The sequence below is a fragment of the Octopus bimaculoides genome, chromosome 1 (assembly GCF_001194135.2).
Source record: "Octopus bimaculoides isolate UCB-OBI-ISO-001 chromosome 1, ASM119413v2, whole genome shotgun sequence".
NCBI lineage: Eukaryota > Metazoa > Mollusca > Cephalopoda > Octopoda > Octopodidae > Octopus > Octopus bimaculoides.
This window is the reverse complement of record NC_068981.1, coordinates 154,442,548-154,455,230: the sequence shown is the minus strand read 5'-3', so window position 1 is coordinate 154,455,230 and position 12,683 is coordinate 154,442,548. Positions and strand designations below refer to the sequence as shown.

At 33.6% G+C, this 12,683-nt stretch overlaps 1 protein-coding gene across 13 annotated transcripts in view; it reads right to left on the bottom strand.

Moving 5' to 3' along the window:
* LOC106868432 (supervillin) overlaps nucleotides 1–12,683 on the bottom strand; it is a 269,304-nt gene that overhangs the window by 3,036 nt on the left and 253,585 nt on the right. For all 13 annotated transcript variants that reach the window (XM_052971707.1, XM_052971702.1, XM_052971738.1 and 10 more), the window contains 10 exons: nucleotides 12,138–12,307; nucleotides 10,422–10,537; nucleotides 9,114–9,283; nucleotides 8,695–8,837; nucleotides 7,780–8,096; nucleotides 4,983–5,116; nucleotides 4,594–4,752; nucleotides 4,024–4,182; nucleotides 2,131–2,252; nucleotides 1,854–2,009 (listed from right to left, as the gene is read on the bottom strand). In XM_052971707.1, coding sequence (XP_052827667.1) covers nucleotides 1,854–2,009; nucleotides 2,131–2,252; nucleotides 4,024–4,182; nucleotides 4,594–4,752; nucleotides 4,983–5,116; nucleotides 7,780–8,096; nucleotides 8,695–8,837; nucleotides 9,114–9,283; nucleotides 10,422–10,537; nucleotides 12,138–12,307 — 1,646 coding nt within the window. The remainder of the gene's footprint in view (nucleotides 1–1,853; nucleotides 2,010–2,130; nucleotides 2,253–4,023; nucleotides 4,183–4,593; nucleotides 4,753–4,982; nucleotides 5,117–7,779; nucleotides 8,097–8,694; nucleotides 8,838–9,113; nucleotides 9,284–10,421; nucleotides 10,538–12,137; nucleotides 12,308–12,683) is intronic.

Below are 12,683 nucleotides of genomic sequence, written 5' to 3'. Positions count from 1 at the left end.
TAATATATATATATATATATATATATATATATAAAATAATAATAATAATAATAATAAAATCTAGTTAAGAAGTTTGTTTTTGAAGTTATAATTCATTCCCATTATGTGACACTATCAACACGTTGATGGAAACTACAAGAAGGCTGTGGGGTGTGCATATGTTTGTGTTTTCTTTGTTTTGACATTTGCATTTGTGCCCATTGAACTGTTCTTTGTTTGAAGAACTAGGTGAAATATTACCTTACTTGGAGGGTTATCTGGCATAGAAAATCTAACCCCAGCAAGTTGAGGATGACACACACACACACAAATAAGAGATCATACATATATGACAAGCTGCTTCTTTAGCTCAAAGCATTAATGCTTAATAAACCTATACTATAAATTTGTTTCTTAACTTATTATTTTAATACTGTAGAGTTATTGGTTTTTTATAAACTATTACTAAAAAAAAATTAGAAATAGAGTCATGAATAATTATATATATTATGAAAGATCTCTTTAATTTACATCACAACACTAAAGTATCAATGAAGAAAATAGGCTTCTTATTTACCATTATTCTTTGAGAGATAAAACTAAATACTGCAGAAATTATTTCACAATAATTTTCACCTTTAAATATGATAAGAAGTGTCTCACTTCAGTACATGATTTTAGGAAGCTCATAATCTTTTTAATTGAATCTTCACAAGATGGCCCTGTAAGTAGTATCCCTACAGATAAAGCTACTACTTAAACTAGTCATTTTTCTTCTAGTTGCACAATGCAACACACACATGCACAACTCCTTTCAAGTGTTCAACCAATCACACTATCACATTCAGCAACCAAGTGCAGTAACTCCTCCAATCACCCAAATCAAGGTGAACAGTCATAGTGCAATTTTTTTCATCACCTCTTGAGTGAGTACCTATTTTTGCAAATCACTCTCACAGAAGAGTTAGTTCTTCTTTATAAACTCAAAGCTATAGGAAACTTCTTTGTCACACATTGCAGTGATCTCTCATTGACATGAATTTCAACAAAAGCAGTATTCTCCTTCTTTCTCCCTTTTCCTCTTATAGAGAAGGGCACTCCTGCCTCCTGTTCTAACTGGTATTTTATTTTAGCAACTTTGCAAGGATGGAAAACAAAATCAACCCAACTGGATGTGAGGTTTGAACATAAGAACTGTGATGTAGAATGATCTCAGTTCTAGGGGTGCAAAAACACTTATGGTGCCTTCACATTACTTAACAAGCACAACAAACCAGAGGAATTAGTGTACCACTTCACACTTATAGTCATGACCAATTATCACTCTTTTGCCTTACCTCTTGGTATACTTTATAACCGAATGTAAATAAATACATACATTTAGTCCAAAACTATCAATTCTGAAAACCATCCCTCCTCCTTCAAAAACTTACAATTATAATACACAAATACAGATACCCCCTGTACTATGGAACTGTTAAGACCTTGAAAATGTTGTTGTAATACAAAATGTATTTTCCATTGACTTCAATGTAACATGGAAGTCAAAGGCAGATAGGCTTCATATTATGAAATTTCATATCATAGCAACATTTCCATAACATAGGGAGATGTCTGAACTGGATTCATTATAAAATTAATGTCAATCAATCCCCTTGGGTGGCTTTAGCAGACTCCACTCTGCTGTAAGCATTTAAACTAGGACTCTTTCTTCTTTTTCCTACAAGTTAAGGAGGAGCAGGTAGCTTCAAAATGATTAAGCCATACAAAAGAAAATATTTTATAAACTATTAGAAAGACATATTTTAACAACTGGGTGATGTGTATGTTTCTCTATTGTATAAATAGCACTGCTGACAATAATTGATACATACCTCAAATTCTTCATCACATAAATATGACTCAAGTTTTAGGGGGTCCACTTCTATTGGCAATGGTCTTTCTAATAATTCTTTCAAAGGATATTGTATCAAACTTAATCGTGTCAGTTCTTCTCTCACATCTATGAGGCTATTTTCTGCTTTTCCATCCTAATAAGTAAACAGAATTATAAAAAAAGCTAGTAAAGGTGTTCTGTAATAAACAGGAAAATAAAACTGTGTTAATATACATTATAGATGGAAGCATAAGTGTAGTTTATATATTACTAACCTTGAGAGAAAGTTCTTGAACTATTTCATCAACATTCCAGAATGGGAACAGATTTGTAAACTTCATGGGTTCTAGTCCAGCAAAAACTAGATAGGCTTTGATGGGTGTTGTGGTTTCTTTTGCTGCAATAATAAAGTATATATTACTTCTTAACATATAACATGATTTTTAGATAGCTAATATTTTTGTGAATTCCAAGTTCTATATAGTCAATGATCAACTTTAATCTCTGGTAATGTTAAATAGATAAGTCTCTCCCTATTTAGTGTAATCTGTCATATAACCTGAGATTATCCCAAGACAGGAAATATCAAGATATAATGCCATATACATTCCATAGACATTTAGATAATTGCAGTGCATGTTCCAACTAGGAATTAAAACTAGGTTACAGTGTCAATTCAATAGAAGTTTGCATCCATTCTGTGACAACAGTTACAAAGAATTGTTAGAGCAAGTAATCATACTGCAAAGTGACAATTCCAGTTGCAGCAATTCAACTATAAAGTAGATGTTAAACAGAATTACACTCCTTTTCTACTCTGTGGCAGGGCTTCTTTGCATGAACTTGTGATTCAGCATTATCCCAAACAATTACCACATATCACATCTGTTGCTAACCAGATCAGACTGAAAGTAAAGGCAATATGTATTCCTTGAGAAAACCAAACACTTGGATTTTATATTTTGATACCTTACAACTGTATCTTCAGTGCTATCAACATCAGTACAGATGAAGATGTATCACACTCACAGCAGGTTATTAAAGCAAACAAAGTGTTCTTCTCAGAAACCAGTTTTCAAATAACTCCAGATAACAGAGATCCTAAATTTGTATGAACCAAGTATCACAGAAATAAAGAAACTGCATACACCAATGCTTGCACTAAGATTTTCATGCAGAACTTGGTGTCTCTTCAAGACTGCAAAGCAAGCATTAGTTTCTTGGACTGGCCAACTATTAGGAAGGAAGAACTGAAGTGAAAAAAACTGTAGTTGAATGTCACTTCCTTAGTTGTTGACAAAGAAACTGATAAGACCTAATCATTCGGACAAAACAGAAATCATTTGCATACAGAGAGTACTTAAACAATGATGTCAGAAATTAATTTAAAGACTACAACTTAATCTTTCACCCAATTAAACACCTTCATCAAACTTTTGGGCATCTTTAACAGCACTTGGTTCCAAGTGCTAATAGACCAGGCTTTTGGCTTGAGAATAGCCCATAAGTTGTAGCTTATTCCTCTCACTAGTCTCTGATGTCCCACAATTAAAATTAAAAAGCAGATATGGCTGTAGTGTTGCACTTTATCCATAAAAATGATTGACTTAGAATCAGTACATTGCACTAACATATTTCACTTGATTAAATTGCTAGTTGTATAATGATGTTTTTTTTTTTGCTATATATTACTGAAATCAAGAAAAAAAATAACACATGAAAAGTGGGAAAATAAAGCGAGTAATGTGAATTCTGAAGGAGAATGTAAGAAGAGAAATGGAAATATGTAGAAATTATAAATCATCATCATCGGTGACTGAGATAAAAAAAAAAAAAGAACCAAACAAAAGCACTAAGGAGTAAAGATAACTAATTATAAAGTGATGTCTGAGAGAGGGCCTATTATAATTAACAGAGGTAATGGCTCTCTGAACTTTCTCCAACCAGTTCTTATTGTAGCAGCTATACTTTCAGAGTATCTTCTTCCACTACTAATTAGGTCACCTAGATAACAGAAACTATTACTTCTAAGGATCCTCCTGAAAATTAATTAGGAAAAGCATCAGCCTAGATAAGATGCAGTTTGGTTTTGTGTGAGGGCTTACAGGACTAATGAAGAATAAAGCCATGTAAGTGATTTTATACAAGCAGAAGAGAGTATTACTAACCGTTACAATAGTCAATTGCTGTCTGTAGAATACAGCGCTTTTCTACAACAAAACGAGATTGTGCTGATCCTGTATGAACATTTTCTATATCTTCATCTCCCTGGGGCCACCAACCTTGCCACACAAATACTTCATAGTTATTGTCCAGCAAAAACAAGGCTGCAATAAAATGAATTTCAAATAAATATTTAAATTGATGTATTACATCAAGCATGGAATTTTCAAATTGGGCAGAAGCAAAACAATCTAAAATTCTTCATCTTCAAATTAGCAACTACCTTCCTGTTTTGTTTTTATTTAACAGCTTTGCGCAAGTACATCAGCAGATTTAACTTTAATACATATCAATTTAGATTCAACTATTGATAACTGAAATTTTGATGTCTGACATTGTTTAAAGACCAAAAATATGGTGACAACAAATTAGTAAATAAACAGATAAAAATATTTTGAAGAAAAACATGAATAAGATTAATGAAAGTAAATTGCAAGAAAGAAATACAACTGAGCAACTAAAAAAATATTTATTTACTACATTTACTTAAAATGGATTTATTAAACAAAACCTACCAGGTTGAGTAGCATTATAGAGGTCTGATTGCAAGAATGGATATGGTGTGAATGTTTCATTAACACAAGATGGATTCTTCACTTCAGTTACATCAATAACACCAGGAACACTATTAAATTCAAATAGCCTTATTGACCAATCATAGGAATACAGGTGATCTGAAATCATAAGATGAAAATGATTTTTTATCAGAGATATATTCTCACAAAACTTGAGCACTGAACAAATAGAATTAGAAAATTAGGACAATCTTAAAATTATAAATAAAAAGTTTTATTTTTAGATTATGCATAGCCAGAATGTAAATTTCAAAGACTCTTAAAAGTATTTTACACAAAAATATTGAAGAATAAGAATTTTCATGAAAGAAAAGAATTTTAAGACTTACCATTTAAAAGTGACATGTATTGCCTCCTGTCATTTCCAGATAAAATTTTCCAAAATTCTGAAGTTTCTGAACCCTCCTCAAATTGAATGATATTCAAGGAAATATTGGCAGGTAATCCAACTTCAAGTGGATTGCTACAAATTAAAAATGATTTTCCATGATTTAAAACTACCATAGTTATTAATGAGTCATCTGCTAAAATAAATGGGAGAAAAACATTGATGATCTCATTATTCTTTTAGGTGTTTCAGTTGTTTGACTGCAGCCATGCCAGAGCACCGCCTTTAGTCGAACAAATCAACCCCAGGACTTATTCTTTGTAAGCTCAGTACTTATTCTATCAGCCTCTTTTGCCAAACTGCTAAGTTACAGGGATGTAAACACACCAACATTGGCTGTCAAGCGATGGTGGGGGGGACAAACACATACACACAAATACATATATATATATATATATATATATATATATATATATATATATACGATGGGCTTCTTTCAGTTTCTGTCCACCAAATCCACTCACAAGGCAATAGTAGAAGACACTTGCCCAAGGTGGCACACAGTGAGACTGAACCTGGAACCATGTGGTTGGGAAGCAGGCTTATCATACAGCCACTCTTGTGCCTATTGTTGATTCTTTTTTTTCCCCACCACAGTGTATCTAGAACAACATTATCCAATGAGTTCTTTTTTATTCAAGACAGTATGATGCAATCTGCAGGAAATCTGGCTGCTATTTCCTAAGCAGATAAGAGGTTCCCTCTTTGACTCAAGGCTAGATCAGATGCCTGATACAGATAGTGATGATAAGGAATGTATGATAAAAGTGAACAGTACTAGTTATGTCAAAGACTAGCAAGTACAATATTTACTTCAACAGTGATGCTCATTAATTGGAGAATTTTGAGAAGCCTCATCCAAGTCATTTTAACTTTCCATGCTTACACGGTTCAGATGGGATTTATTGAGGCAGATTTTCTACAGCCAGATGCTCTTCCTGTCACCAACCCCCACCTGTTTCCAGGACATAAATTTGAAGAAGACTGGAAACAAATGACACTGCTTGTATGGCAGTGATGCTTGCTTACAGCTATCACATGATGTCAAGGCAAAAGCACAACTTGAAATCATATGGCTACAAAGCAAACTTCTTAACGACACAGTCATGTCTGTGCCTACATAAAGATTTTTATCTAGTAATTTTTAAAGTTGATTAAACACAAGACGCTGTTATACACATAATACGATATAAAATGCCTAGCATCCAACTGAACTCAGTTTGCGTAAAGGTTACAGTATAATCATTAGAATTGATAAACTAGCGTTGGTTTGTATTAGCAAGATTTAGATAAGAATAAGTGGTGTATATTCTTGTGAAGTAGAAACTTATGTCTCAGTTAGCAACCTTTACTACAAGACAATCTAAAAATGTTAACCGGTAGCAATAAATTTAAGTCATTATTAACTAATATTATCATCTTCCATTGTTAAGACCATTTAGAACTATTACATTAACTTATTTAATCGGAGAGACAGAGATGATTTACTGATAACCTGTCTTCTCAAGAATACATTAGAAAACAGTGAAGATGGGCATTTACTACTGTGTACTCAGTGAAATCAATAGGCAAACAAAATTGCAGTGGGATCTTTGGTATACTCAGAAAGAAATCAGAGTTCACCTGCTCTAAATGTGCAGGTGTAGTTAGTGATAAAAACAACTATGAAAGGAATTCCATCAACAGCCTAGAAAGTTCAATAGATCTAGGTAATCTAATTAGTGTTGGGAATTGCAGCAAAAAAACAGACCTTAGTAGCTACAATAAGGAAGAGGTACAAAGGTGCAGGGAGTTAGTGTTTCTGATAACCAAAAAGGGCTTAGCTTTCTATGTAAGAATACATACTGTATGGAGCAGATTTAAATATTGTGATGCGACATGGTAAGTAGATATGAGCAATGAACTCTAAAGATATATGGAAGCTGGAAAGAAGTGAAGTAGCTATGGTCCATTGTATAAAAGCAGAAAACAATTGAGTTGAGAGGGACTGAGTATTGAAGGCATCATTTGCCTGTAATGGCATTGGCATGTAAAAGGACAATAAGTGCTGGGTAAAAAATTGTTATTTGCAGTTGGTAGAAGATACTTATAGAAAAGAAAACCATCACAAGTAATGAAATCATATCTAAAAATTGCTGAGTTCACAAATAAAGCAACAAAAGACCAAGAGAAGTGACAATATGCAACAGTAGCAGCAGAAACACCTAAACTATGTCACACAAAAAAGTGGACATTGATGATGGCAGCCATGATAACAAACATACAAATAGTGTGATAAACTAAAAGAAAAGAATTCAAGTTAAATTGTGACATAAAGAAACCAAGAACTGAAATGAGTTGTTAGTATAACTATAGTTTTAAGCCCAATTTTTAGATAAAGATTTAAAAATATATTTATATCTATCTTCACTACATTTCAACTGGTCTGAGCTTAAATCCTCATCAGATTATCTTAGGCCAAACCAGTCGAAATGTAGTGTAGAAGTTCTATGCACACATTCACACATTACACTTAATTTAGAAATAAATTCAAATCCAGTCTTGTATTAAGTAGGAATAAGACACCTGATGACACCCAGCAATCAAACTGATCAAAGCATAGCAATAGATGTAAATATTGAAAATGCTTCACCTCTAAAGATGAGATTAATAAATAGCCAAAAAAAGTTTTACTCTAAATAAATTAATCATCTTAAAACATATGGGTACAAAGTGAACCGAGAGGCAGCAATAATTACCTTTTCTGTACATTTGCAACAGCAATCTGTGCCAGTTCTCTTGTATTTGGAGAAGATTTTGACCCGTGCCAAATGAAAACTTTTCCTGTTTGAACATTCAGTAAAATAAAGGAAGACCGGCTTCTTAAGGCTGAGGTGTTTGCAGATTCTAATTCAATAAGGCATATTTCATTACTTTTCTCATTTCTGAGACAGAAGAATTTCCAGGGTTCTTGTGTGTTTGTCTCTTCTTCTTCTCGTTTTCCGACATGAACAATCATCTTACCTCCAAATAAATTCAGGAAACATGGTGGTTCTTTCCCTTCTAATACTCGAACCTAAAATGCAGATTAATTAAATATTAATTTCTCAGTGATTGTATTATAAAAAACAGCAAACATTAATCTCTTAGGGAAGTATATCTCTTCAGGAAATACTTCAAAAAATAAAGTCAAATTTTGATGCTAAATTGGCAGAGTCATTAGAGCATCAGACAGAGAATCTCATGGGAATTATTATGACTTGTATTTTAAATTCAAATTCCATCAAAGCCAACTTTGTTTTTAGGGTTGTGGATGTACAGAATCATTAGGGATCAAATGAAAAGCCTTGCAGTACTTGTTCTGTTTTTATTTTCATTCTAAGTTCAAATCACACTGTAATTTACTTAGGTGGCAGACTTAATTAATTACTTGGTTTAGTTTCATCACCTAATTTTGGGGTGTTTTTAGCAGAGTCCAATGTATAGCAAGCATTTGGGTTCTTCCCTCCCTCCCTCCCTCCAGTTTCAGAGGTTCTGAAAAGAAGCATGAGCACTGCTTATCTCTCTTGTCTAAACAATTAACAAAAATTCTCCTCTTCAAAAATTACTGATTCTCAAAAATTTGTTTTGAATATTTAATGAAAGTAGTAACTTAATTACTGAAACAGACTTACTTGTGGTCCTCTTTCTTCATCAAGCTCAACAGTCATCAGTGCAGATGCCCCCTTTTCAGTGATAGTAGAGTTTTTACCTTGCCAAAAAAAGTAAGCACATCGCTCACGGCCTACAGTAGACCGTCTAGATCCACTTTTGGCTCCTGAGTAAACAAAAAAAAAGGTATTATGACTCATATTTCAAATAAATACAATAAAATATGACAGAACTGTATCAAGTTATATAATTTAGTAAATTTATTAAACAGTTATTAGTTTATTTGAAAGCAAAAACACTGAAATGACATTACAAAAATTAATATTATTTTGTATATTTAAAGAAGATCTCTCTTTAAGAATATTTTATAAATCACTTCAGTGTATTTAGTGCATTCCTAAAATCAGTGAAAACTAAAATGAAGAAGCAAAAAACTATTTACCTGTAGCTACTATTCTATATTCCCATCTCACAACATATGTATCTCCATCATGAAACTGACCATTGCTGATATAATCTAGTTTATAACGGTCAAACTCAAGAACATGCCACACTGTAACTGCTATCGTTGTTATTTCAAAATGCTGTATGAAACCATCCATGTCTTCATCCCTTAAAAAGAAAATAAACCATTAGGATTTAACATAAGTATTACTGTTGTTACTTGGGAGTATTATTTGTTCGTGACAAACTGTACAATTGAAATCACATGACATGTCTTGAATATGATGAAACTGTCCTCCATGTTTTTGTTGACTGTCAATGACTCACCAGCCAATGAACTGATGCTAAATAATTGTCACAGTGTGCGGATTAAACTAAGTTGTTTATGGCAACTATAGTAAAGCTTTTTTCCTTTAAAAGGGAAGGTTGATCAGTATTTTTATACCTGTTGGCTATAGCAAAATAGACAGTTTACTGGATAAGAGTGGTATATTTGAAGTTAAGTCTTTTCTGTCTGTGAATCACAGTCTTCTTCCACAATCACTTGAAGTAAATGATGAGGACAGAGAGAAAAGTCCTAACTTCTTATAAATCTCATGAAAGACAGTTAAGATTAGTGAGTAGTGTTGATGGATGTGTCAGCTCTCGAGTTTTGTTTGTGGAGGGAAGGCACTTGCTTTTCTGTTAAGAGCAACCAGGATCTATATGGGTTGCCTTGATTTGATCTCTCTGGCTGTCGCATTTTGATATCATTATTATTCATTATATGAAAGTGCTCATAATACATTGCTGTGGTGTAAAAAGCATGTCATACTGTGAAAAAAGGATGGTAAAACTGCAAGAGACAGAGAGAGAGAGAGAGCAAGACAGAGATTCAAACAAATGCTACTGACACATAACACATATGAATGCAACTGGTGCATTTACACATACATACATGAATTAGTTGTGTGTGAGTGTGTGTGTGCACGCACGAGTGCGTAAAAGAGTGGAGATTATTTGTATATGTGCTCACACCATTAGTGTTTATGCATGTACAAGTTTCTGCATGTGCCAATGTGACAATGTGTCATTAGCCAACTCTTTCAGAGCAAGAATGGCTGCAAGTGTTACGGCATTGTATCTCCACTTTATACAATTAACTGTAGAAAAAAAATGTCTATTAGCTTGCAATCTCTCTCAAAAGGCAAGGCATTTAAGTTGATTTAATTCTGAAGACATGCTATGGACATTCAATGTTTACTAATGTCACTATATTCATCTTCATATATTTTATGTGATATATGTTAGAATCAAATACACTTACCAGTGTGTTCCTCTGCCGACATTACTTCCTTCAAGAACCAACAAATAAGGTCCTGGATGAAGTCTCTCAGCTAACTTTTTACCATCATAAGCTACCAAGTCACTGTAATCTGTTTGCTAACAAAATACAAAGAATAAACTAGTAAAAAAAGATTCCTAGTAGCAGTCTTTCAATTCACAAAAACTAAAAATCACCAAAGTCCCACCCACAAGATGAACCAAAAACACATAAAAGGCTTGAAAAACCAAAAGTCTTTACTGTTTGATGAAGCCAACAACTGGAAAAACTTCAAGCTAAATCTAAAAATCTTTGAAGGCCGTACCCCACAATGGTTACAGTACAACAGAAACCAGAATAAAAGACTTTATTTTATAAAATGCATTATTTACTTCTTTCATATCAACCTCAGTCAGTATTAATTCCCAGATGGAAATGATCAAATCTGCTACTTATATATTACATAACAGTAAAATTAAATACTGCCTACTGTGATAAAATACAATTTGTATAGCTACCGGTAAAATATATGTAAAAAAAATTTTTATATTTGAAATAATAAGATATATTTTAAATTAAAAGAAACAATCAAACATCGAAATGAAATTTGGCCCCAATATAAAACTGAGAAGAGAGGCTGAGTCTTATAATTTACTATAGTAAAAAAATAATTAGTTTAAAATTGAGAGAAGATAAATAAAATTTTCTATAAATCTAAATATATTTTAACTAGTCTAGGTGATAGATGCATGAGAAAATTTTTAGATGAAACAAAAAGAACTTGCTAAGCATTTACACTTTCATTCACAGGTAAAAAAAAAATAAATAAATAAAATAGAAATTACAATTTTTAAAATGAATCACTTTTCAACAATCAGGAAAAAAGTGATTTCGGTAACAGGGTTCTAGGGGAGTTAATTGTATGAGTGTGGACAGGTAGGGAATTGAAATAGTTTTCTTTTACATTACAGTATGTCCTAGACCACTTTAAACAACATTGTAGGCTCCTGAGCAAATCAATATGCTCAGCCCTATAGTATTTATTGATTGACAGCAAGCCACAGTATACATAGACCAGAAATGGATCCATAGACCTATGAGGCATCTGGGCAAATACCCAGTGTGCCTATACCTTAAGACAACCCTGAGAATGTCTCACACAGCATAACTACGTACCACTCAATAAATTAAACAAAACTTTCTTGTACTTGGTGTAGTTAACTGAAAAATGCATTATCAGTATCAACAAATGTTCTGGGAAGGCAAATGGGAGTAAGAGGAGAAAATATGCTGAGCTACGGAAGTTATGCCAAAGCAATGGGTAGCAAGCAAAGTATGATCCCACTGAGGGATTTGCAGCCACTCCCTTTGCAGAGCTTATAAATTGCTTGGCATCACAAGGGCAAGTAGGCAGAAGCCATTAAGTTGGTTGTAGAGGCAGCAAGGGTTGCCTCAAGGCGGCCTTAGGTGAGGAAGTGCAAGCCCTGGGAGGGACAGTGCAAACTGGACTCAAGCTGGAGCTTGATGATCCCCCAGCAGGGTTGCCTGGGCGAGGGTATTTGATGTTGAAAGACCCAAAACATCTAATCACTCCAGATTATGTGCAGGTGCATCACAAGATGATGTAAGGAAAAAACTGATGCCTTGAAAACATTTAATTTTCAATTAGTATACTACAAAAATACAAGATCATATTTCACATTGTATAAATATTCTTACCTTTGTTGTATTTTTGTCTAGGCTCTTCACTTTAATCAGTCGAGTGGAATCAGGCCAATCAGCAAATTTGTCTCGAAAAGCTATAGTTTCCATATTTTCATTGACTTTGCCAAATATAGCCCAGTTGGGGCGGCTACATTTGTCACTCTCTAAACCATCTTCTGTAGATACTGAAATCAAAAATATATTTTTTTAAAGTCACCATTCACAGCATTCCCTTCTGTTCCTATCTCTAACCATTTGTCACCTTTCTTTCACACTTATGTAAAATTACCTACCCACCAACCCTTTCCAATCTACTATCAGTATTCTCTCTTATTCTCACCTTCTTGTAGTTTGAGGTTTCACCCTGACACCTCATCATCACCATGTCTTTTCATTCTTTCCAGCTAGGTTAACCATGCATCTCCTCTATGGCAAGACACCTGTTCCTGCCCATCTGTCATACTTTAATTTCTCAATGCCTGGCATAAAGTCACCTCTCTCAATACTACACCCTCACTCAGTAGTGGTGTCTTGTCTTGTGAGTCATTCGTTGACCTTACA